We start from the raw sequence: 26,960 nt of genomic DNA on the forward strand, positions 1-26,960 counted from the left end.
TTGTGGCATTTTTGATAAGCTGCACACAATCTTATTTTGCACAGTAAAGTAAAAAGTAGTGGAATTTGAATTTGCACACTTTCATGATCTATTTTTATCTCTTTTTGGGGTTCATATTTTTCACTTCTTTTTATCTTTTTATCTTTTTCTTTTTGTCCTTTGATTATTCTTTTAGGACACACCCTCTTTACATTTTTTAATTTTAATATGGGAAAACATTTTGTAGAAAGAAAAAGTATGTATAATAGTATAAGACTAACCATAGCCAATTCAAAATTATGAATCCTATTATTATAGGACCCTAACAAGCACTAAAGCTAACTCATTGGGGGTGTGAAGCTGCTTGGATCGGGAGTCGACTCTGATTTGTGCCTATGATGCATCTGATGAGTGATGGGTTTGCTCTCCTCTGAGGATTAATCGTTAAATTTTTTTTCGTATTGGAAATCATAGACTCACAAGCACTAGATTGCATGGGCAACTGCACAACTAAAAAAGGAAAATGACTTGCATGCACAACTAAAAAAGGAAAATAACTTGCATGTATAGATACAAAAGGAAACTGATATTTTTGGAACTAGAGTTAACATGAGTTTGGACAAGAAATCCAAAAGCGGAGAAAAAACATTTGCATGCTTTGCTGTAAGAAACGACCTATTTTGCAAGAAACAAATTTTTGGCCACAAAAAACAACAATGGTTTATAAGATGACGTTTATGTGTCGTTTGGTTTATAGAGTGGTTTCTCCCAGAAAATATGCCCCTTGTCCCATTTCTAGTAACCATTGGGTGCAAATTTGGCAGGTATTGAACCACATGTCACACTATATCACTTCAATCTGCCCCAGAGTTTGGAAGATGACTATGGAGGATGGATTAGTCCAAAGATAGTTTAATTCTATCCCATTTCATTAAACTACTAATAAACTATATTAATTTACAATATACTCTCTATCAAACACATAAATCATAGTTTTCAATGGCATGTTTGGGTGCAAGGAGGATTTCAAAGCATATGAAAAAGTTTGTTTTAGAGAATTTGGCAACAGAGTAAAGTTATGGACAACTTTTAACGAAGATAATGGATTTACCACTTTTGGTTATGATGTTTGTTTCTGGCCGCCTAAAAGTTGTTCTTATCCCTTTGGCTTTGTGGGCAATTGTAATGCTGGCAACTCCATAGTGGAACCATACATCATTGGTCATTATGTTCTGCTATCTCATGTAACAACCATAGAGCTTTACCGGCAAAAGTTTCAGGTTCTATAGTATAGTCATGTTAATATTCCCTACATTCATTTTCTTCTCTTTAGTATCTTTGGGATTGATATCAAGGTATCCAAAAACTTGCATAAATATTTTATTGTTCCAAAGGCCACTCATGTTGGAAGTATCGCAAATTTTCTTTGATCTCTTTGAATATACCTGTAGAGCAAACAAAAGGGCTCCATTGGCATCTCGATCTATGTTGGGTGGTATGTACCCATGAAAAACTTGTCTGAGGACATCATTGCGACTAAAAGGACTATTGATTTCCAATTTGGTTGGTGAGACTTCGCTTCCTTGAAATAGTTTAGAAACAGAAAATGCATTAAACAATGATAAATTCACTTAGTATGATTAAATTTCATTATTATGATGCGTGGATTCTTTCTCTAGTTGAGAAGATTTATAGAGCCTATTATGTATGGAAATTACCCTTCTTGTATGAAGAATATTGTAGGCTCCATATTGCCTTCTTTTACCAAACAAGAATCTAAAGGGTTGAGGGTATCCTCCAATTTCAATGGTCTCATCCATAATACTACTATCTATGTTTCAGATTCTCCTAGTTACAAGGCACTACACAATAGAGATTATATGGAAGATTCCTTGGCAACTACATCATGTATATAACTGCGGTTAACATATTTTAAGACTCCGTAATATCTAGAATTTATCTTGCACTCTTATTGGAAATCAAAAGATAAAAAATACAACTTATACAAAATAGTTCCTTTAGACTTTATTCTATATTATGTTAGCATTATTTGGACATTGACATATCTAAATATGCATATATATGCAACGTATAGAAACAGAGTCCCTGTTAATGAGGTAGGCATATCATATAATCATATGTGTATTTTGTAAATTAAATAAATGTGCAATGCTATTTATTGAGTTTAGTCTAATAGTTTCATATTGTATTGTTAAATCAGTTGTCACCTGATGGTCTTCTCATTGTTCCCTGGGAGATGCAAGGATTATTGGAACACTTCAAGCAACTCTATGTTAATCCTCCCATAATAATCTACGAAAACAATGTGTTCATGTGCTTATATCTACTTTCATGTCGACTTTGAAGAATATTGAATTGCAAACTTTATCACTTATTTTAAATTGTGTTTTGATCTATGATTAGGATACACCATGCCCAACATGGAATCTCTTTCACTTTTGGATGCATTAAATGATAAGCCTGTGATATCCTTCTTTCATGACTATTTCAAAAGCTTGCTCATGGACATCAAGTACATTGGAAATTCTTTTATCCTTTTATTGATCCATTGGGAAACCTAGAATTTGATGTCTATTTCTTAGGTAGTTAGAGTGTGAGTGTGTAGGAATGGATCAAACGGCCATGGTTACTCTGTGTGGCCTATCGTGGATAGTTTCGAGGTTTTATATGGTTATCAGCTCAATTTTGGATTATACTGCATGGATTTCAAAGATACAAATTTGAAGAGATATCCAAAGCTTTTTGCTAGATGGTACACTGATTTATTGAAAAGATGCCAAAATCATTGACCAACATCTTTTTCTTTTGGTTGTGCTTTTCCAAAAAAGCAGTGATTCATTCAAGAAATATAAGATGTGATCTACTTCAATGGACTAATATAAGGGTATCGGTTGATTGTCGTTTGTCTTATTTTTCCAAAAAATAAATTACCAAACCTCCTGCTATATAGGATGCTCCTTCGGAAGAATGAAAATGTGGCTTAGAGAATTTTTATAGTGTATACTTTAATGTATGTATATCATAATCATATATGTGATAATAATAAAAAATGCATGTATAGAATTAATCGTTATCAGTCTGAATGCAAACTCATCATTGATTCAAAACTTGGTTATGAGCCTAGATTCATTATTCAAAAAATTTAAATAGTCATTACTTATGATGCATTACTGAGATTAATCTATTGGGTAAATTGAAACAATAAACACAAAAACTAAGCCCAAAAAACCTTTCCAAAAATATGCTTAAAATTGAACCCTCAATATTATTCCAAATATGCCCAAAGATCACAGGGGAAAGTCTAAAAGGAGAATAAAAACACAGTGAATAAAAAATTGGTGTGATTGCCATTGAACTATTTGTGCAATCCTTTCCTCTCCATGACCTACAAACTATGTGATTTTGTGTATCCTTTCAAGCTTGGATTCCTATATTGCTTCTACCTCTAACCAATGATGACGCTTTAACCCTAATTTATAGGTATAAATTATATATTATAATAAATGTTTTATATAATAAATGAAATTAACCTTAAGATAATTGAAAATTATGAAATATTATATTAAGAAGCGTCTCTATGTTTTAACCCTAACCAATTGATATAAATCATATTAAAAAATGTTATGTGTATTAAATTGTATTAATGTTAGGTATAAATTATAAAATAATATATTAATAAATATATTATTATGGGTGCGTTGGTGTTTTAAATCAAACTTATAGTGATTTAATCCTAACCTGTGGTAATGTTATATTAGGAATATTAAATTAAGAATATTATAATTTTAAGATGATAAAAAATGTTGACATACACATTCTTATTTTCTTACATTACATATACACATCTCCCTCGTACTAGGCTATAGAGCACGTATCGTGGCAATAAACACATTAGATGCTAGTATAAATTTATAAATTTATGATTGAAAAAATAAAAATTATTAGCTAATTTTTTAAGTAGATTATAGTTTTTGAATATATATATATATATATATATATATATATATATATATATGAAAATACAAAATACAAAATCTGGACAAACCAAACAACAAATTTAATATTTAAATTATAATCTCTTTATAAGTATAAAACAATGATATTTGGTGAGTGGGGGTTGCTGCAATCATAATCAACCAAACTTAAATTCCAACAGGTATGCCCCACCTAATAATGGGCTATGTTGAAGCAATGAAAAGACACTAATAATGGGTTGTTTTACCCCAATGTTCCCTTTGTGCAAGAAACAAAGTTTTATTATCCCTTCATCTAAACATGTTGGTGTACATACACCATGTAGTTCAATTTACTTAGGCTAGTGATCTAATCACTCTGCCTATTTAACTTATTACTTCTTAGCAAGTGAACTATCAACCACTTTCCTTTAATGTGGGCTCCTCTTAGAGTATTACAAATACAAGTGATTTCCTTGTAATTAAACAACATACATAGAATATATTTATTCTTTCCATCAATTTTGCTTCTTTTGTTGTCATTTTGTTTTATATATGGAGTTCAAATGTGTATGATCCTAATTAGTGCTCCTTTTTTTAACATGGTATTAAAGCATGGGACATAAGGCCTTTTCCATTGCTTCTTTTTTTTCTTATTGTTAATGAGGTAAGAAATCTTGTCCTAATCATCATCGCTGAAATGGTCACCAATGAACAAATTGTTTCTACCATTCGGGGCAACCTCCTCTTTGTGTGGAGTTTTTGGATTCCTACTCCTTCCAAATGCACTTGTGGTAATATGGCACCCACTGAGATTTTAGGTCATTGTGATATTCCTATTTATTTGCTTGATATGGAAGATCGATCTTCACGTCATTAGTGGTAAATCCCTTTCTCCCTTTGTCTTTTCCCTAGTCAACATTGTTAAGTTATAATGGATTCTATGGATGGAAAATTCCATGGTACTATGGTCGTCGCTCTAATGTGGCACTTCTCGAGTCTCTAGTTTTTGGGTCATCACTTGCTTTTTTTCCTACCATAGTGCCCATTGACGAGAGTTCACCTACATCATTGCCTTTGGTTGTCCCTGTTGTAGCTCCCAACAAAGGTGACTTCAATCCTTTAATCACAACCTTCACACAAATAGGACTCAACTTTCACTATTGTTGCATATTGTTATTTTACACTATGAAAATTACAACCTTCAAATCCAACATGCAGGATCTAGTTTTGTCTTGGCTTTGTGGGAGAGTAGCATTCATATTTATATTGTTGCATTCATGGATTTTCCCATGTTGTAAGTCATGGCACCTTCATCCTAACATGGTTGTGCACCTTCCTTGTGGCCTTTGACACCTTCAACACTTTGTTTTTACTTTGTCGATAGGCACATTATAATCTCTTTCCATTGCAATGATTACTCCAGACATTATCCAATAGTGATGGTGTGTCTTATAGCTGACCCTTGCCCAGAGCTAGGATTTGTTTGGATTGCTCATGAGTGTTTGCAATGCTGAAATGTGGACCTTCAGTAATGGAGTTCCAACTCAAATTTTCTTATCCTTGCATGGAAACTTCAAGTTCTTATGAGGACTTTGGTGACATTGCTAACTAGGGGTTATTTTTCCCTCTTTAGATTTTCAGTCATACTTCTTTTTAGATCTTTTAACCTCCACATGCTTCATTACTCTTTTAATTTATGGTGTTTTCCTCTTTTTGAGGCCTTGTTTTGGTTCATAGCCAACTCCAATTTTTCTAGGGAATTCATGTGGTAGTTGTCCATGTTTCCCATCCTTGTGCATCTACAACCAATCCTCGTATGCTTTATAACTCAAACATGTCCACTGCCATCACTTGATCCTCTTCATAGTTTTGGTCATACTTTTTTATTAGAGATTTCAACCTCCACAAGCCTCATGTTCCAGCCTTTCAATTCATATTTATGGGATATTCTTTTGTTTAAGCTCCAAGGTGTTTCAACATTGATGATACTTTCTTTTAGGAGTCTTATTCTAGTCAATTTCTAGCTTTCTGTTGACAAATATAGGGCATTAGCATTAGGTGGTTTCTCTTCTATTAGTGACTGTTTGTGAATGATTTGTACTTATTTAGATTATGGTCTTATACTTTTTAGATTATTAGTTTTCTTCTTCATCAAATAGTAACAAATACATAGACAAGAGACACAACATGTAGTCTATGTGCCAAGGCCAAAACCTCTCACTCTTTGAGAGGAAAACTGACACAAATTCTTCTTATAGAGATTCCAATTGACGAATACCAAGACCAAGACCCCTGACCTAGTAGCCACTCCAAGACCAAGACACACGTTCTCTAGTAAAACCTCTTCTTGATTCCTTTTCCACCAAGATCTTCATTATTGCCTTGATACCGATATCTTCATCACTGCCTTGACAACATTGTTTCCTTTATGAGCCCTTATCACAAAAACGATACTTTACCATAATAGTATTACCAACAAATTGTAGTTAAAATGAATTGTTATGTCATCAATGATGCCTTATTTCACTTTGATGTGACAACAAGACAAATGTACATTTCACTTCAAGGTAACATCTAGCTATCCCTTAATCTTCCTTCGACTAATTCATCCAAACCTCTTAGTTGTGATTATATATGCTGCCAATATGATCTGAACTGTGATCCAAACTTTATACTTGTTGTCAATGTGATTTGAGCCTTAGAGGGATCTGAATTCCCTTCAAAAGTTTGTCATCCCATATCTGTCTTCTCATACGTTATTGCCCATTCGAAATCTAGAGAGACATTCAAACTGTCTTCTCTGTGGAGATCTGAACTGTCTTTCCATCGAAAATACCAAAGGTAAATCAAACTTTTGAGTTGGAGATCTTAACCTTCTCTCTGTTTTACCCATCCAAAAAATACAAAGAGAGATGACCAAATTCTTAGTGTGGAATAGGCTAAGATGGGTATATATAGTGGTATGTCCATATATATAAACTAACATGATTTTATGAACTAACGTGTCTCCATAATATGAGTTGACATGAATTCCTTCATTCATCTTGAGGCCGACATAGAAGAGGACTGTGTGCTTTTTATTGGAGGGCTATTTTACTAGATTACATTTGACATGACATTGAATCTTTGCCAAATCCTAAGGTTCTCAATGGGAGCCATCTAAAATAAATAAAATCTCTTACTCGTGAAACCCATGAAGCAAGCTTTACAAAGCTAATTTCATTCTCTTCATTTCATCATTTACAAAGATTATAATTACATGTCATTATGAAGACCAAACCTAGTTACATTTTATAGCACTCCCTCTTAACTAGGGAGGTATTCATAATGGTACTTGGTCATTCTCAATCTGAAGAATTTCTCATAAGAAGATTTGGGTTGGTACCCATCTGTCTAGCATCATATCAACCAACATTGTCACATAGAAAGGCCTTGACTAATAACTCTATCCACATGACCAGAGCACAATGCTGGCAAGACCAATGATTCATAGACACCATAATCATTGTCTCTCAAGGTACATAATCCACCTAGGTGTTCACAGAGTATGACCTTCTTTGTATTATTCTTATCTTGGGTAGCTAGCCCTTAAAGAATATCGGTCCAGTATGCCTACTCTTATTTTGGATGCCCTATCTCATCCTCAAAGAGCTCGGATGCCCGATGATTACCCAATTCTCCATTCTGTCTTCCCATGTGAATAACAAGATGACGTATCTATCTCTACCTCTCAATTAGGGAGGACATATCAATTCCAACAATGGAATGTACTAATTCCTACAGAAGAAATGTACATAATCTCCCTCGTCTTAGGAATTTTCAAGTTTCTTCCAAGTAAGAAACTTATTTTTAGGCTCCCTCTTAATTAGGGACCCACAATAGCTGCTCAATCAGCTGCTTGAAGAGCTCCTTCCTTTGATGTCATGAATTTATTTTTCTTCATAGGGCACAAATCATCCATCACTTTCATCCATAGGTCAGTCATGTCATTATTCCTTTCATCAAAAGTGATCCATTAATCTTCATCTGGCTTTGCTTCATGTCATGTTGCTTTCTTCATGCCATATTTTCGGGAAGGATCTAACATTCTTCTATATGGTCCTCTTGGAAGTTATCAATGGTTATTCCCTTTGGTAGTCCTGCATAAGCCCATCCATATATTTGTTCAAAAATAAGAAATGAACACTTAACTCAAAATTACCTTTGTGATGGTATTTCATCATGACATATTCCAGTGTGCATCAACATCCTGCATGTTGAAACATCTCCCAAATATATCCATTGTCAAGGGTCTCCATCTTTTTCAAACTTCCATCAGAGTCTTCATATCTTTCTGGGAGATTTCCTAGTCAAATATTTCTTGGTTTTCTGGATGTTGATTTCCTTTACCATGGTTGCATATCTCACAATCTCTTCCTTCCTTTCACACATTTCATTCCCAGGAGATTCCAATCATAATTACTCAATTGTAGTCAACCACATCATACTATATATGAGGACATATTATGTTGATTTCATCTAGTGTGATTTATGCCTTCTTGCATCCTTTCAGAGGAGGAGATCCTTTTCCTTTGGTCATGCTTCTCAAGATAGAAGTAGTGATCCATGTTACCTGCAACCATACAAGATGACATTATAGTATTGAATACAAGCATACATACCTCATTTACCTTTAGGTCATCTAAGCTTGTTTCAAAAACTTCCTTGATTGAAAATACCTTCAACCCCTTGATTTGGTTCATCTCTTATGTCATCACACCATCATCCCATGAATTCCACAAGTTGGAGTTCCTAATGAAACAATTGCTTCCACTCTAGATTGGTGAATCCTCCAATGAGGATTCCATCAGAGAATCTTGAGGATCTCGCATATCCTTATTCAACAGATGTTTTTCTTTTGATTGATGTATGATGAGACTTGTCCTGGATGACTTTTTCCTTTGATCTTTCAATGAGGTCACCAAGAGCTATATCCTTCAAAGTTGACTATCATAAATCCTTTATGTTTCTTATGGTGATGTCACGAGCTCTTACTTCTAATTATTTTCCTCTTCCTTGGACTTCCTTCTTTCATCTTCCTCCACTTCTTCGGTGAAATGGACTTCTTCTCTGTTCTTATTATTATTGCCCTTCTTAAGCTAAGGAAAATCTTTCATGTACTGTACATAACATTGAATCTTAGCTATGTTCTTCTTTCCTTTTGACAAAATGTATAAATCCTTTCATTTGATCCTTCAACACTTTTCCCTCAACCTGTCTTCTTCTATCTTACATAGAAACCACAAGTTTTTGAATTGGATAACCTTCTTATCCTCATAGACATTGTTACCTTATTCATCAGTTAGTGCATTTGAACAATGAGGATTATCTCTCCCAAATCTTGCAATTGAGATTTATGAAGATAACCCTTTATCTTTTGATTCCTTCAATTTGAGTAGATCATATCTAAGTGACATGACCTTTGCATCTTCAGAGAATATCTTTACCAACCTATCATATATATATCTCTTTGATGTCTCCAATACTGAGGGGACCTTTCATAAGAATCCCTTTCCATGTATTCAGAGGAGACATTTCCATTGATATGTTCAATGCATTAGGGGAATTTTTAGGTCTAAATGGGCCTCCTAAGGAAATTATAGAATAATAGTGGAAATAATAAAATAAGATTAGATTACATCATCAAATTTTAGAGGGAAAAAAGAAGAAGAAAAAAAACTATTTTTTCAACTCATATTTTCAAATTATCTCCCCAAGGGTTTACTCAAACTTCAAGCAGCAACACTCGTTGGATGCAAAATTTGATTCCTCATCCAAGGAATACCCATGTTGCACACTTTCGATGGAACCTCCTACATGAAAAATGAGAAATAAATGAAAAGGTGTGATTACAATCATGTTTTCATGTATTTCTCATTTTTCATGTAGTAGGGTCCATCAGAAGTATGCAACATGGGTACTTCTTGGATGATGAATTAAATTTTTCATCCAAGGAGTACTCCCTGTCGAAATTTAAGTAAAACCCTAGGGATATAAGTTGAAAAGATGAGTTGAAAAAGTAGTTTTATTATTTTTTAATTTTTTAATCTTTTCACTTTTTTACTCCAAAAATGGTGAATCATCCCCCATGGTTGACATCATCATCTTGAATGCTATTAATTCTTATAAAGTTTTTTTTTGTTGTACATTTTTCTTAGGAGGCTCATTTTAGACCTCAAAATTCCCTTAATGACTTCACTTTCTTCGAGGAATATGTCTATCCTCCTTTTTCATGCAAGGAATTTCGATAACCCAACCAACTTATAGATCTCCTTGCAAAACGAAGTCATTTTACCAAATTTGATTATAGAATGGAAGATTCTTACTTGACAAGTGAAGATGAAATATTCAACTTGATCACTTTGATGGTGGTTGAAGAATATGTATTAATTCTCCTTTTGGATGATCTTCTTCCAAATGAAAAATCTCTTTTTCAATAGAGGAGATTGCTCTTTTTATGATGTGAACACCTTTAGATCTAGCTTCCTTTGTTGATGGGGATAGATCAAGATGTTTTGTTGCTTCCTCGGATGATCTTCTACAAGGATAAGGAAGGGATCCTTGCTACAATGATAGGGAGATTTCCTTATAGCTTTGAAGAAGATGATACTGCCTTCTGGCCTCCAAGATACTTTGACTTCTCTTGTAGTGCAGATTAGAAATTCTTCTATGATTTTGACTCTTTCCAAGATGATGTGATCTTTGACTTTAAAGTACTTTGAGTTACCTCACTTTGTAGATATCTTGATGAGGGTCTGTGTGGTCTTTTAATGATGACTATGGGATCCAACCCTTTTTCTAGAGTAGACCTCTAGCTGCTTTGATGTGTAGATCTATTTACCTTGATTAGGAATAAGGCTTTGGCCTTGATTGATAATCCCAAGAATTTTCCTAAAGTAAACCTTCTTCTATGATTTAGGGTTTGATTCTCCAAAGTAGATCTCGACTTTACTTTGATATTCTTCAATCTTGCTTTGATGCCTTTCTTGAAACTCGATCCTTGAGTGTCTCTTGATTGCCTGCCCTTTTCTTGACTTTGACACCTTAGCTTTGATACCATGTTGATAAATATAGCGCATTAGCATTAGGTGATTTCTCTTCTATTAGTGACTGTTTTTGAATGCTTTTTAATTCTCTATATTAGGATCTTCTTCTTGTTATATTATTAGTGTTCTTTTTCATCAAACAGTAACCAATACATAGATAAGAGACACATCATGTAGGCTATGAACCAGGTCCAAAACCTCTCACTCTTTGAGAGGAAAACCCACACAAATTCTTCTTATAGAGATTCCAATTGTTGAATACCAAGAACAAGACCCCTGACCTACCTAATAGGCACTCCAAGACCAAGACACATGTTCTTTAGTCAAACCTCTTCTTGACTCCTCTTCCATCGACATATTCATTATTGCCTTGATATTGATATCTTCATTATGGCCTTGAAAATAATGTTTCCTTTACGAGGCCTTATCCTAAGGACAATACTTTACCATAATAGTATTACCAACAAACTGTAGTTACAACGAATTGTTATGTCATCAATGATGCCGTATTGCACTTTTATGTGACACCAAGACAAAGTTACATTTCACTGTAAGGTAGCATCTAGTTGTCCCTTCATCCTCCTTTGACTAATTCATCTGAACCTCTTAATTGTGATTATATCTGTTGCCACTGTGATCCGAACTATGATCCAAACTTTAGACTTGTTGTCACTGTGATCCGAGTCTTAGAGGGATCTGAATTCCCTTCAACACATTGTCTTCCCAGATCTGTCTTCTCATACGTTATCACCCATTCGAAATCTAGAGAGACATCCAAACTATCTTCTCTATGGAGATTTGAACTGTCTTTCCACCGAAAATCTTAGAGGTTTATTGAACTTTTGAGTTGGAGATCTGAACCTTCTCTTTGTTTTGCCCATCCAAAAACTACAGAGAGAGATGACTGAAATTCTTATTGTGGAATAGGCCGAGATGGGTATATATAGTGGTCTATTCATATATATATAAGACGACATGAGTTTCTGAACCGATGTGTCTCCATAATATGAGCTGACATGAGTTCCTTAATTCATCTTGAGGCCGACATAGGAAGAGGATTGTGTGCTTGTCGTTTGATGGCTATTTTACTATATTACATTTGACATGACATTAACTCTTTGCCAAATCCTAAGGCTCTCAATGGGAGCCATCTAGAATAAATAAAATCTCTTGCTCATGAAACCCATGAAGCAAGCTTTACAAAAATAATTTTATTCTCTTCATTTCATCATTTACAAATATCATAATTACATGTCATTATGAAGACCGAACCTAGTTACATTTTACAACACTTTCATCCTTAAAACATTTTGTACACGGGATGTCTTACCTATTATTGGTAAGACATAGTCACTCTCACTCTTGAATTGGTTCTAGTTGTTGTCGTTGAAAATGACTAGAACAAGTAGTCATAGTCGTCGACATATGCGTTACATAGGATATTATTGGTAACACTATAAAATTAATCGTTATCACTTCGAATGCAAATTATTGATAATGATTAATTTTGTAGTGTTAGCAATATAAGAAAAATGTTACCAATACATAAAGAAAATTTAAGGTTAAACATTTTTATCTTCTTATATGCTTTTATAATTGACTTGGTTCTACATTGTGATGTGCAATTTTTTTTTTATAAATTCAAATATAAAATTTAAGAGGGAAAACTAATTTTTAATTATTAATGTAAATCAGATTTTATAAAATTATTATGCTTAGGTTATTAATGTTTTCAAAGAGTTCTATGGATATTAATAGAGCCATTAAAATTAAAAATACAAAATCTTTACCATATTATTTCTCCTTTAAACCCGTTCTCCCAAATTTTTGGGAAAATTTGGAATAGGATTTAGGGTTTAGTTTTAGGCATATTTATGGAATGATTTTTTTGGTTTAGTTTGTGTGTTGTTTCACTTTACTCAAAAATAAATTATAAGGGCGATGCATCATAAGTAATAGTTATTTTTTTTGGACCACTCATCTAGGCTCATAATTAGGTTTTGAATCAATGGTTACTATGTTTGCATTCAAAGAGATAATGATTAATTTTGTAGTTTTATCGATATATGAAGAATGTACCAATATATGAAGAAAATTTAAGGTTAAGCATTTTATATTTTTAAATGTTTTTCTTTTTGACTCAGTTTTGTTGGCTTCACTTTAACTTGCAAAAAAATTATAAATAAAAAGATTATAAATTTAAATATAAAATTCAAGAGTGAGATTTTTTTTAATTATAAATGTGAATAAGATTTTATAATAATGTTTTGTTAAGGTTATTGGTGTTTTCAAAGAGTTGTATAGATATTAATAGAGCCATTAAAATTTAAAATATACTCTTTACTATATTATTCTATTTTTACTACATTACTCTATTATATTAAATTTACAAATTTTGATATATTAATTCATAAAAATGAAATATTATGTAGATTTATAATAAATTTTATTAAAATAAAATATATGAATAAGAATAAAATATTCACATATTGTAATTTATAGTTAAAGAATGATAAATTGAAAAGAAATATGGCATATGATGGACTTAGTATTAGAGGTATTTTTCTTTATTTTCCTAATTATGAGAGAGATAAATATAAATATAATAGTAATATATAATATATAAAGATCACAATGTATAGATATTATAAACGAGTCTAGATCCATCTTCACTTTGGATCTATTAAGCCTAGAGAGGGATCAAATATCTCGAGGTGCAAATATTTCCTTAAGTTTTGCACTGAAAAAGTATGTTTGCACCTCGGGAGTTTTGATCCTTCTTGTCACTTGATATATCCAGAGTTAATATGGATCTAGGTTGGTATATTATTTACATCATGTGGAAAGAAAGATTTACATTGTATTATATATGTGATACACTTTATAAATTCCTTATTGATAAACATAAAAGCAAGTCTAAAACCTAGTAAGATTCAAAATCTTAATTCAAAATCTAAAAAAATCTGTAAAAATTAGAAAATAAAACCTAAAAATACAATCCCGTATCACATGGAGAGAAAATTCCTTGAGCCTTTAAGGGAAATGTCACTTTTATCTGAAATTGATTTTAACTAGCCAATCAATATAAAATTTATTTAGTGATTTATGAAAATTAGTTAATTATGACAATCTATGCAAATATATAAAGTGAATTATACAAAAGTTAAAAAATAATAATAAGTAAATTAAATTAAATAAGAAAAATAAAATAAAACAGAAACTTATGAAAAATGAAAGATCATGTGTATTGGCATTCCCCTTAATCCCATCTCTCCCTTCTTCCTTTTTTTTTCCTATCAAAGAGATTTTGGGCAGCTATGAGGGAAAAATACGTAGAATGTCCATTGTGTTTTGGATATTTTTTCTATATTGGTGTAAAAAAGAATTATATGTGAATTATTTAATATACATATCCTAATAATTTAGGAATTGATTTCTCTAACATTGTAGATAAAAACGTCTATACAATACCTATTAGTATTCCACTTTGAATACATATCCATGGCCAACAACTACGATACAATACCTATCATCCATTCCACTTCGCATAGAGATCAATGGCTCTCAATATTTTTTTGTTGCAACTATTTAATTAATCCTTCTAATTATATTTTAGGTTTCCATCATTTTATTATATATTAATGATGTTACACATATAACATAATTATATACACACAATAAAATTATTGTTATTCAAAACTTAATACAATGATTACATATTAATAAATTAATTCATTATTATAATATTTTGGATTCCTTATATTTTTACTCTATCATGTGGCCATCTCAAAGAGTCACCTTTTCATGCAACCTTACCATTTATGTAGCTATCCATACTTAATATAAATAATGATGGCTGGAATTAATTTTAATATTTTGATAGGGAAATGTAGCTATCCATACTTAATATAAATAATGATGGCTGGAATTAATTTTAATATTTTGATAGGGAAATGGTGTGAGCTAATGACAGGGTCTACTCATATTTTGTTCTTAGTCATTGTCTATATTGTTTAAATTAAATTGCCAATTAATTAAGTGCCTTAGAGTCTAATGGTTAAGTTTAAATTTTGGTATAACTGAAATTAAAATGTAAAACAATAAATATACACTCATAATTATTTTCTTATTTTTGCTTTTGCAATGTTGATATTAATGACAATCATAATTTAATTTTGGTAAATGAAATTAAAATGTAAAACAACAGATATAAACTCATAATTTTTTTAATTATTTTCTTATTTTTGCCTTTGCAATGTTGACATTAATAACAATCATAATTTAATTTTGGTATAAAGGAAATTAAAATGTAAAACAACAAATATAAACTCATAATTTTTTTCTTATCTTTGCCATGCAAAGTGGACAGTGACGACAATTTATGTTATTTATACATGTGGGAGAGTGTTATTATCTTGTTGGGAATTGGAAAAGGAAATGCATTCCCTTAATAAATATATAATTTATTTATTCCTTGACAACGATATTTATGTTATTTATAAAGCAGTTGTCTATAACGCGATTTTTTGAAAGCTTTTCCGGCGGGTTTTTTCGGCCGAAATCCGGCAGGAATTTATTGGAATCACAAGTTTGATAGCTAGTTTCTGCACAATGAAAGCGTCCCAGGGTTTTTTCAGGGTGCTGAATCCAAATATACAGTTAAAAAACCATTTTAACTGCAACAAATCAAGATTCAACCTCAAGTTCTTCCGCCGAATTCCGTCACGAGAATCTCCAAAAAATCGCATTATAAATAACTTCATTTATAAATGTTGGAGAGTGTTATTATAATGTTGGAAATTTGATTTGGAATTCTAAAAAGCAATGCATTCCATCGAATAAATACATAATTTATTTATTCCTTATCTTATACCAGGAACGGAGGAAAAATGTGCTAAGCTTGTGCATGATAGATCAATGTTTTAATTAGTCGAATGAAGCATTTCTAAAAGCCGGTAAAGTTTTCTCAGTAGCTACAACTCATTCTCTTATATGTTGAACCTATTTTCATCATTAGATTTGGGTGATCATTATTTTAATTATTTATATATATATATATATATGAAAATTATCTTTATATATATATGAAAATTATCTTTATTGGATTTTGAGTTGGGTTAATGTTACAACTATATATTGAAATTATTCACATAGTTTTGATTTGAATGGTTAATTACCCACATAGATTGATTCATATTTAACATTTAATTTGATGAGTGTGATATAAATGTTGGCATGGAGTTTTTTTTGTTATGTATACACTATTGAAAGATTGAAAATATGAATATACATATATTATTTATTTGGATTTTACTTGGGATATGACAAAAAATCAACATTTTCATTTTCCAATTGCTTTGCTTGTAATAAAAATTCCTTGGAGATAAACATTTATGTGGAGCATTAGGCATTGCCATTATAGACCCATTAAGTAGAAACATCTTTCCATACCTCACAAAGGAGCAATAAAATAAATTTGAAATTTGTATGGACATCTTACTTATTCTTACCACTATTATTGAGTTGTATCATATATAAGATACAATACGAACATATGGAGAAAGTAGGTATCGTGGCCATTCAAAGCACAAGAGGTCTTCAAATAAGACAGCTAAAAATTCAAGTTGTGAATCTAGCTAATTACTTCAAATAAAAGGTTACATGAAGAACATAAACTTTTAGCCAATGAGAGAACAAAGACCCTTGAATAAAACATAGAATAGAGGGCTAGAGATGTGTTGGTTAATAAAGTGGGCTATAAGTTTTTTTTTATCTAGATTATAACATATTAAAGCCATTAAATCTTTGACTCTCGCTTAACCAGATATCATAGCCATTAAATCTTTGAGTGTGACATAATTTCTAGTACTTCGAAGAGAATCTTGTAAACCTCATCATAGATAAAACAAATAAAGAAAAGTTAGAAAACTTAAATCTTTGAGTGTGACATAATTTCTGGTACTTCGAAGAGAATCTTGTAAACCTCACTATAGATGAAACAAATAAAAAAAAGTTAGAAAACTTCCCGATTAGTGATGCTTATCTTCCAAAAGAAAACAACTTGAAAAGGAAAGTCTAATACAAATGTATAACCAAAAGATGACAAAATTCAAAAAGAAGAATAAAGATAATCAATAATCAAAAGATGACGAAAATGAAAAAGAAGAACAAAGAAAACCAATCCAACAAAAATCAATCCACCTTCCACCAAATGATGCTAAACTTTAAGAATATGGAAAAAAAGAATAAAGGAATTTAGACACCAACAACTATATGATTAGCCCCAGGTTATTACCAGCTAGTGACCATGATTTACCATCGACGAAAGATTGTATAGATTAAACTAAAAATGAATGTGATTAATTTATAGAATAGTGAATCATTTAATAAATGGAAAATATTAATCTGATAAGTCAAGTCAATGATTGGCTCAATACCTTGAATATCTTTATTCATTTAATAAACAATATGAAAATACATTATTAATTTAGTGTATGAAACTTAATATTTGCCCTTAATAACGATTAACTAATTTGATAACTTAAGTGTTTAGAAGTATAAACCAAAACTGACGCAGCTCTCGACTACATTCACGAAGTCTAATGAATAATAACGAAAAGTCTCTCTGAGTTTTCGCCTTCAAATCTGATGTTGTCTAAAAAAATACGAAAGAAAAGTCCCTGTCATCGCATTTATGAAGCGTAATAAATACGAATGGAAAGTCTCTCTCATCTTCTAGCTTTATTTTTGTGGTCCTTGTAATGTGATAAAGCTCTTCTCCTTGCAATATCTCACAGGTCTCCTTGGGATTTACGAAGCTTGTGGAACTAATACGTGGCGGAGGCTGGCCTATTCAACCCAGTCCATTCAGATGTATGTGGCTTAATTCTTAAAGGAATCTTACCATTTTCTATATTTTTTACTTGAACGTGTGGTGCCGTCCTCGTACCTTTGGACTGAAATTAGGTTTTTGTGGTGTCGTGATACTTTGCACTAACTTTTTTGGGTTCGTCTATTCTCCATCTAAGTTATTTATGACTGTTACTTATGATAACTTAATCGAGTAGATTTAGATTTTAGTTCAGACCAGAATTCGATCGATCGCCAAACGAAATATTGACAGTATGGCCAAAATGGAGGCACTGGTCTTTTGTGCGTTAATTGCAATTCAATGTTTTAGTCATCATAATGTTCATGCGCATGGATTACAATCTAAGTCGACGATCAGCAGACATGACTTCCCTCCAAACTTTATTTTTGGTGCAGGCACATCAGCTTACCAGGTTTTTCAACCCTTACTCAGTCACTTCTTTTTTCCATGTTTCTGCATAAATATTGCATATTTGTATCAAGCTTTGCAACATGCTACCAGTTTCTGCATGATAGCAGGTTGAAGGCGCTGCAGCAGTGGATGGCCGAAAGCCTAGTATTTGGGACACTTATACCCACGCAGGTAGGCCCTTCTGCTCGAAAAAACTCTTTGCATAATTCAAATGTTTAACACCAATATTAAACATTGAATAATTGACAGGTAATATGCCGGATGGAAGCACGGGAGATGCAGCAGCAGATCAATATCACCATTATAAAGTAATTTCTATTGCTCCTCTCTTTTGAGTGGAACTTTGACATTCGGAGACCTTATTACTTATAATCCCCATTGTCACCTGGATGTTATTACTTGCCAGGAGGACGTTGCTGTAATGAATGAAATGGGGTTAGATGCATACAGATTTTCCATATCCTGGTCTAGGGTTATACCTGGTAACACAGACACATGAATACTTTTTCATGTACAATCGACAAAAAGTTAGAAGTAGTCTATTTTTAGAGTTATTTTTAACATACTGGATGCATTCCTGCAGATGGAAGGGGTGCCGTCAATCCCAAGGGGCTTGAATACTACAATAATCTTATTAACGAACTTATCAGCCACGGTAATATACATGACCTTCAAGGCCTTTGAGAAAAGCTAAGGATATTGTTGCAATGCGATTGATGGAATCAAATTTGGCAGGTATTGAACCACATATCACCCTATATCACTTCGATCTGCCCCAGAGTCTGGAAGATGCCTATGGAGGATGGCTCAGTCCCAATATAGTGTAATTCTCTGACCTATTTCATTGTAATATTGATCAACTATAATAATTCAGCATCTGTACTCTACATCAATCACTGTTTACAATGGCATGTTTGGGTGCAGGGAGGATTTCAGAGCATATGCAGAAGTTTGTTTTAGAGAATTTGGTGACAGAGTGAAGTTCTGGACAACTTTTAACGAAGCTAATGGATTTACCACTTTCGGTTATGATGTTGGTTTCTGGCCGCCTAAAAGATGTTCTTATCCCTTTGGCTTCCTAGGCAACTGCACTGCTGGCAACTCCACAGTGGAACCATACATCACTGGTCATTATGTTCTGTTATCTCATGCAGCAACCGTAGAGCTCTACCGACAGAAGTTTCAGGTTCTATAGTATAATCATGTTAACATTCCTTACATTAGTTTTGTTCTCTTTAGTATCTTTGGGATTGATATCTTATTTTCCAGGTATTCAAAAACTTGCATAAATGTTTTATTGTTCCAGTGGCCACAATGTTGGAAGTATCACAAATTTTCTTTGATCCTTTTGAATATACCTGCAGAGCAAGCAAAAGGGCTCCATCGGCATCTCGATCTATGCTGGGTGGTACGTACCCATGACAAACTCGACCGAGGACATCGCTGCGACTCAAAGGACCATTGATTTCCAATTTGGCTGGTAAGACTTCGCTTCCTTGAAATATATCAGAAACAGAAAGATGATAAATTCACTCAGTCTGATTAAATTTCATTATTATGATATGTGGATTCCTTCTCTGATTGAGCAGGTTTATAGAGCCTGTTATGTATGGAGATTACCCATCTTGTATGAAGAAGATTGTAGGCTCCAGATTGCCTTCTTTCACCAAACAAGAATCAGAAAAGCTGAGGGGATCGTCCGATTTCATTGGTCTCATCCATTATACTACTAGCTATGTTTCGGATTCTCCTAGTTACAGGGAACTACACAATAGAGACTATTTGGAAGATTCCTTGGCAACTATGTCATGTATATAACTGCGGTTAACATTTTTAAAAATTCCGTAATATCTAGAATTTACCTTGCACTCCTCTTGAATTCAAAAGAGAAAATTTAGAACTTATACAAAACAGTTCCTTTAGACTTATTCTAATTACGTTAGCAGTATTTGGACACTGACATATCTAGATATGCATATATGCAGCTTATAGAAACGGCGTCCCTATCGGTGAGGTAGGCATAGCATCAATAAGCATATGTGTAATTTGTAAATTAAATAAATGCACAATGCTATCTATTAACTTTAGTCTAATAGTTCCATATTGTCTTGTTAAATCAGTTTTCAGCTGGTGGGCTTGCCGTTGTTCCCTGGGGGATGCAAGGATTATTGGAACACTTCAAGCAACACTATGATAATCCTCCCATAATAATCTACGAAAACGGTATGTTCTTCAACTTAAATCTACTTTCATGTCGGCTTTGACAAATATTGAACTGAAAACTTTATCACTTATTTTAAATTGTGTTGTGATCTGTGAGTAGGATACGCCATGCCCAACATGGAATCTCTAGCACTTTCGGATGCATTAAATGATAAGCTCAGGATAGCCTTCCTCCATGACTATGTCGAGAGCTTGCTCGCCGCCATCAGGTACGTTATCGATACTTCTCCCCTTTAATAATTCATAGGGAAACCTGGAATTTGATGTCACTTCTTCATGAAGTTGGAATGTGAGTGTGTAGGAATGGATCAAACGCTCGTGGTTACTTCGTGTGGACTCTCGTTGATTGCTTCGAGGTTTTATATGGTTATCAGCTCGGTTTTGGATTATACGGCGTGGATTTCAAAGATACAAATTTGAAGAGATATCCAAAGCTTTCTGCTAAATGGTACACCGATTTATTGAAAAGAGACCAAAATCATCGACTGGCTGGATCTTCTTACTCTGGCCGTGCTTTTCCCGAAGAGCAGGAATTCATTCAAGAAATCTAAACTGTGATCACCTACTTCAACATATCAATATAAGGGCATCGGTTGATTGCCGTTCGTCTTATTTGTCCAAAAAATAAATAACCAAATCTTCTCCAGTATAGGATGCTCCTTCGGAAAAATGAAAATGTGGCTTACTTGAGAGCATTTTTATAGACTATACTCTTAGTCTATTTATATCAATCATCATAATATATGCGATATTGAAGAAAAAATGCGCGTATACTCTGATATACTGTACTTCATCATCATATATTTGATATTGAAGACTGAAAATATAGCATTTTTGCTGTTAAGGAAATCGAACACTATATGGAATCGATGCAGTAGAGGATTCCCTCAATTATATAGTGTTTTTCATAATGGCAGGTTTAGTGTTTTTCATAATGGCAGGTTGATTAAATGTTGTAATATGTATGGTGATTTTATAATTTAATTTATTATTATTATTATTAGTACACGATGTTGCAAATGAAATACAGTAAGGTATAGAGGGGGACCGAATAGTGATATGTGAATGGACATTGTTGAAAGTAAGGTAGATGATCAGAAATTAAGTGACTAGTGGGTGTTTAATAAGAAGATTGGGCAAGTGTTCTTTGGATTGGTGATCATTGGGAAATGGAAAATATATAGCATTAAAAGCTCACTATTGGGAGAACAATGAGTGCACTTTAACTGCAATATATTTTCGTTAGTAGCAATAATTTGCATATTTTAAAAAAACTTAATAATTTTTTTAGTCATGTTATAATTGGTGTATTTTTAATTTAATATAATTATTTATTATTATTATTATTCACTTTTTAGAAGGAAATACATATTTTTAACAATTAAGTCTTATGAGTAACAATTGTACCATATGTTGCAAAGGAAACGCCCTAAGTCGGTAGCCCATATAGAAGAAGAGCATAGATGAAAAAAGATGTGATATGTTATGTGATCTTACTAAATATTTATAATTTTGCTGACTTAACAAGTCATTATAATTATTATTTCAAATACTTTAAACTTGAAGTCTAATATGGATATATGTAAAATATTGTTTAAAAAAATGCATTCCTACAAATTAAGACTATAAGATTTTATTTGGCTATTAATCACTATTAATTTAGCTAACATTGACCAATGCAAGTTATACTTTTTCATGCAAATTTTTTTATAACATAATTTCTAAACAACACTTATTTTATTATGCATTTCAACTTCTTAAAAAAACAACTAACTAAATTGTAACCTTTATTTTAATTTATTATCTTATTATTAATTAGAAAAAAAAAATTAAGTAAAACAAACATACATATATTTGAAAAATATAAAACAAGATTCTTAACTTATCATCACAATCATAAATAATTAAATTAAGATCTTAAAACTCTATTATTTTTTATAATTAAATTAAAAATCTAGACCGTGCCATCCATCTAATTAAATACATATTTATAGTATCTTTAAGCTAAAGTCATCTAATAAATTCAATTAAATACGTTACTAATAGAATCTTACAAAATTTATTGAAACTTTACGCTCAAAAAATGTTATAGTGGATTCAGCATTCATATTATATATAGATGATTTAGATCGATAATTAAAATTGATTTTTTATTTACATTTTGGATATCAAGGTGACGTTAGTAAGAAGGATAGTGATATCCAAATACACAACAAACGAAGTTTCTAAATTAGCGTGATACACCGGTTACGCCAAGCTTTTGAAGTTTAATAGAGTAATTATTAAGGAAAAACAACATATTTATTTTTGAATAAATTTTTCTCACTGATTAGTTTTTTAAATTTTAAAAACAAAGTTGCATAATCAAATTCATCGATCAATATAATTCGATAAATATATGATAATGAAAAATTTATAAAAAATAATGAATAGAAAAATGCATTTTTAAACTTTAAAAACAAAGTTATATAATCAAATTCATCGATGAATATAATTCGACAAATATATGACAATGAAAAACTTACAAAAAACAATGAATAGAAAATTGACTTTCAACGCAATCAGGGAGAGATTCAGAGTTTGTAGCTTTGGTATGCCTTTTTTTCTATGGTTGGGTTGGGTTCATGAGCCTGTGACTTGGCATAAGACCAGATTAAGGTAAAGTTGTCCGATTGTTTCTATGGTTTCACTGCTCATCCCCATTACTATGAGATATGTTTCTCTCCAATCTTGACATTAGTTGGATTACAAATAACAACGTTGGGTATTTGGAGGATTTTTCTACAAAAGTGGAGACGCTCAAAGGGAGTTTGTCTTCAGTTTTGGCAGACATCGTTTGGACATGCACGAAGGAGATTTGAATCGGCCCCAAGTTGACTTTAATGATCATGGCAGGGACACCCAAAAAAAAAATTACTCCATAAAACCCTACAATTACTTGTAGCTAATGATATTCTGGTAGCTAATGATTTTTTTCCAAATTTCACCCAAGTTCATGGGCGCCATAATTAACACAATTCAATATGGTTTATTAAATGTATATTAACACATTTCAATATGGTTTATTAAATGTATATGATGGTTTATCATTAGACAAAGACTTTATTTTGGTCCTTAAACTCTGTACATGCCTATAGTTTCATTGGTCCTCAGTGGTTGCTGTAGATATTATGTTTTTATTAAATGACAAGGCTAGCACTAAATCCTGCCAACTGCCCACACACTAGCCACCTCCAAACGCCATATGGTTCCAATACCACCATTGATCCGAGCCCCCTGATCCGATGGCCTCGCTTAATCGTAGGGGTTACCATGTCTGTACATCGTTAATCAAATAATCTGAGTTAAATTATTAAAGGTCGTACTAACCATTAACTATTCAACACACATCTCAATTAATGTACAACTTAAATAATTTTATACAATACATCAAAGATTATACCACGTATGGTGTTATTTTTCTTGGTTTATTAACAAGATGGTTCGCATATATTTCTAGGTTATGTCATATGTTCCATTAACACATATTGGGTGGACCTCGAACCTTCGAGGCACACCACCAGGTGTACACCACTTACCACCACCATTTGGCAGTGATTCGACACTTATTTCGAGTGATGTGCATTGGGCGGTGGAGATCAAAGGCGGAGGGGTTAGGGTAACCACCTACCAGGACTACCACCAACCAAGTTCATTCTCATCCCTTCCCACCTGGAAACTAAGTTCTGCAATTCATCCCTTGCTGCCTTTCTCCGGTGGAACAAGCACAAACTTACTGCAACATCAGTTTATGGTACCATTCATGCTTTGTTCCATGCTTAGGTGTTACAGAGGGTTTATTACTGGCACAGTTTGTAGGATATCTTTCAGTATTCAGGCTTTCTCAAATGGAACAACCTAAATTCTAACAACTTAGATAAATCTCCCATGCTCGTTCAATTATTTTTCTAGTTTTAGTTCGGCATATTGCGTTAACACCGACCATCTGGTTTTCCAATTATGCAGATTGATTAACTAGCCCCAAAACAGTCGCTGAGATCCTCAGTTCCTAGAACTGGACCAAAAGTGCCAGTTCCCACTTTCAGGTTGGCATACAAACACACTGCAGTTTCTTGTGGTTCTCCGATGTGTTGTTCTTTTAGTTCTTGACAAGCTATAGCTCTCAGCGAGTCGTTATGAAACCCTATACTACTAGTGTAACCCCTTATTGTTATTAGTACAACCCCCTTATTATATTGTTGTACCCATGTAGTCCCCATATTTTTATTATTGTGCCCCATAGAAGCCCACTATTGTTATTATTGTTCCCTTACATTATTATTGTTATGTCGGCTTTGATTATGTTATGACCCCTTAAACTCCTATATATAGAAAGGAGGCCTTGTCATTTGTATCATCCAAGAATTGTTCATTTGTGTAATGTAAAGGAGGTTTCCCCCTCAAAGAGGCTGAATTCTAAGGCATTGATCTATCTTTTCTATCTTTTTGTGAGTTGGTTTCATAACATTTGGTATCAGAGCTATGTATTCTAGGGTTTCGCTACCCCAAATAGGTCATCGTGGAATTTTCGCTATAACTTTTGTAATACGAAGTTTCAGAATATACAAAAAAACCCATTTGAGAAGAAATCGGTCCGAACCTCGCATCCAAATTTCAGATCTTTTCGCGCTATGGTTTTAGAGATATGATCTGAGGAAGTTAGGGTTTTTGCAAGCTCAAAATTTCATCTAAAACAGGTCATCATGACATTTTCGCTATAACTATTTTTCTACAAAGTTTCAAAAGCGAAAAAAAAAATAAAAAAATAAAAATAAAAAATCCATTTTAGAAGAAATTGGTCTAAACCTTGACTCCGAATTTCAGATCCTTTCTCATTATATTTTCGAAGATATAATTTGAGGAAGTTAGGGTTTTGCAGACCCCCGAATTACATTCCAAACAGATCACCTTGGGAAAATCGTCATAACTTTTGTTCTGAGCATCAAATTGAAATTTTGTAAGAAGCTTCAGAAAGAGGACTACTTGTAGTTTTCTGTAGATCAGTTTCAGTTACTAAGGTTGAAACAGTGAGACGTGGCACGTTGTACAAGTTCACTCTACTGAGCTAGTCTATAATCAGGTCACCGTGGGAGATTTGACGTAACTCTTTCTTGGATAATAAAATTCTGATCAGACTTACGGGGTTAGAAATAGAACTCAGAGAGCTATCACAGGAAGAAATTTCAGAACTTGGAGATCTTAAATTACAGAGTTACGGTCGTTTCAATGTCGAGCTCCTAAAATCAAGAAAAATCGAGATGAGGAAGTTTGATGGCAAGGATCGGGTAAATTGGATACTACAGATGGAGAAATATTTTGATCTACATTGTGTACCACTGTTACAAAAGGTATGTATTGCAACTTCATATTTAGAACAAGATCAATTTTTATGGTATAAAGGGCTTATTTCTCGTAAACCACTTATTACATGGTCAATTTTCATGGAGGAAATTATAGCACATTATGAGGATACAAAGAGCAACACCTTCTTTAGAGAAACACCACAACAATTGGAAGAAAAAGGAGAAAAAGGGCTTTGTTACAAAGTGGAAAGAAAAATTATGGCAAGAAGGAAGTCTACCCCTCACAACTATAAATATGGAAGTGTTGTTTCTCCTAGCCTTCCACAGTCTACAAGGGTTACACCACAAAAATTGGAAGAAAAAAGAGAAAAAGGCCTTCGTTACAATTGTGATAAAAAATGCATTAAATGTCATAAGTGTGCTGAGAAGAAATTATTTTACATTGATTGTGGAGAGGAGGAAGAAAAGAATCAAGAAACGTCAAAAGAAGAGTATATACACCAGGAACCAACCTCGAAGAAAGAAGAAATGAATCCGACCACATCTTGTAAAGCATTGGAAATAATTACTACTCCTCAAACTCTTAAGATAGAAGGACATATCAAGAAGGAAAAGGTTCAAGAAGTGAAAGACCACATCAAAAAAGAAGAAATGAATCTGACCATATCTTGTAATGCAATGGCCTAAATTACCACTCCTCAAACTATCAAGATAGAAGGGCATATCAAGAAGAAAAATGTTCAAGAAGTGAAAGATAACATTGAGAAAGAAGAAATGAATCCAGCCATGTCTTGTAATGCATTGGCCGAAATTACCACTCCTCAAACTATCAATATAGAAGGACATATCAAGAAGAAAAATGTTCAAGAGGTGAAAGATCACATTGAGCATCAAGAAATGAATTCGACCATATCTTGTAATGCATTGGAAGAAATTACCACTCCTCAAACTATCAAGATAGAAGGACATATCAAGAAGAAAAAGGTAATAGTGTTGATTGATTCGGGCAATACCCATAATTTTATTCATTGTAAGATAGCTAAGGAATTGAATTACTTCCTATATCCAGCAC

General features: G+C 32.8%; 1 protein-coding gene and 1 pseudogene across 2 annotated transcripts; both read left to right on the forward strand.

Moving 5' to 3' along the window:
• Positions 1-1,895, forward strand: part of LOC149201752 (beta-glucosidase 22-like) — a 134,774-nt pseudogene extending 132,879 nt beyond the window's left edge.
• Positions 1,896-17,986: 16,091 nt separating this feature from the next.
• On the forward strand, positions 17,987-21,200 carry LOC149201753 (putative inactive beta-glucosidase 33). 2 transcript variants are annotated; one of them, XM_089403006.1, is made up of 13 exons: positions 17,987-18,324; positions 18,431-18,494; positions 18,573-18,631; positions 18,730-18,805; positions 18,907-18,978; positions 19,059-19,146; positions 19,248-19,509; positions 19,688-19,803; positions 19,913-20,133; positions 20,309-20,337; positions 20,444-20,546; positions 20,647-20,755; positions 20,848-21,200. In XM_089403006.1, exons 1-13 carry the CDS (start codon positions 18,166-18,168, stop codon positions 21,095-21,097), a joined length of 1,608 nt encoding a protein of 535 aa, XP_089259132.1. In that variant the 5' UTR covers positions 17,987-18,165; the 3' UTR covers positions 21,098-21,200. The 2 variants fall into 2 exon arrangements, with proteins under 2 accessions (XP_089259132.1, XP_089259133.1); XM_089403007.1 differs by lacking the exons at positions 17,987-18,324; positions 18,431-18,494 and having other exon boundaries at positions 18,554-18,631; positions 20,921-21,056.
• The last annotated feature ends 5,760 nt before the right edge of the window (positions 21,201-26,960 follow it).

This window comes from Pinus tabuliformis, chromosome 2_1, assembly GCF_031772625.1.
Source record: "Pinus tabuliformis cultivar Carrire ecotype Pingquan chromosome 2_1, CPIR1, whole genome shotgun sequence".
Classification (NCBI taxonomy): Eukaryota; Viridiplantae; Streptophyta; class Pinopsida; order Pinales; family Pinaceae; genus Pinus; species Pinus tabuliformis.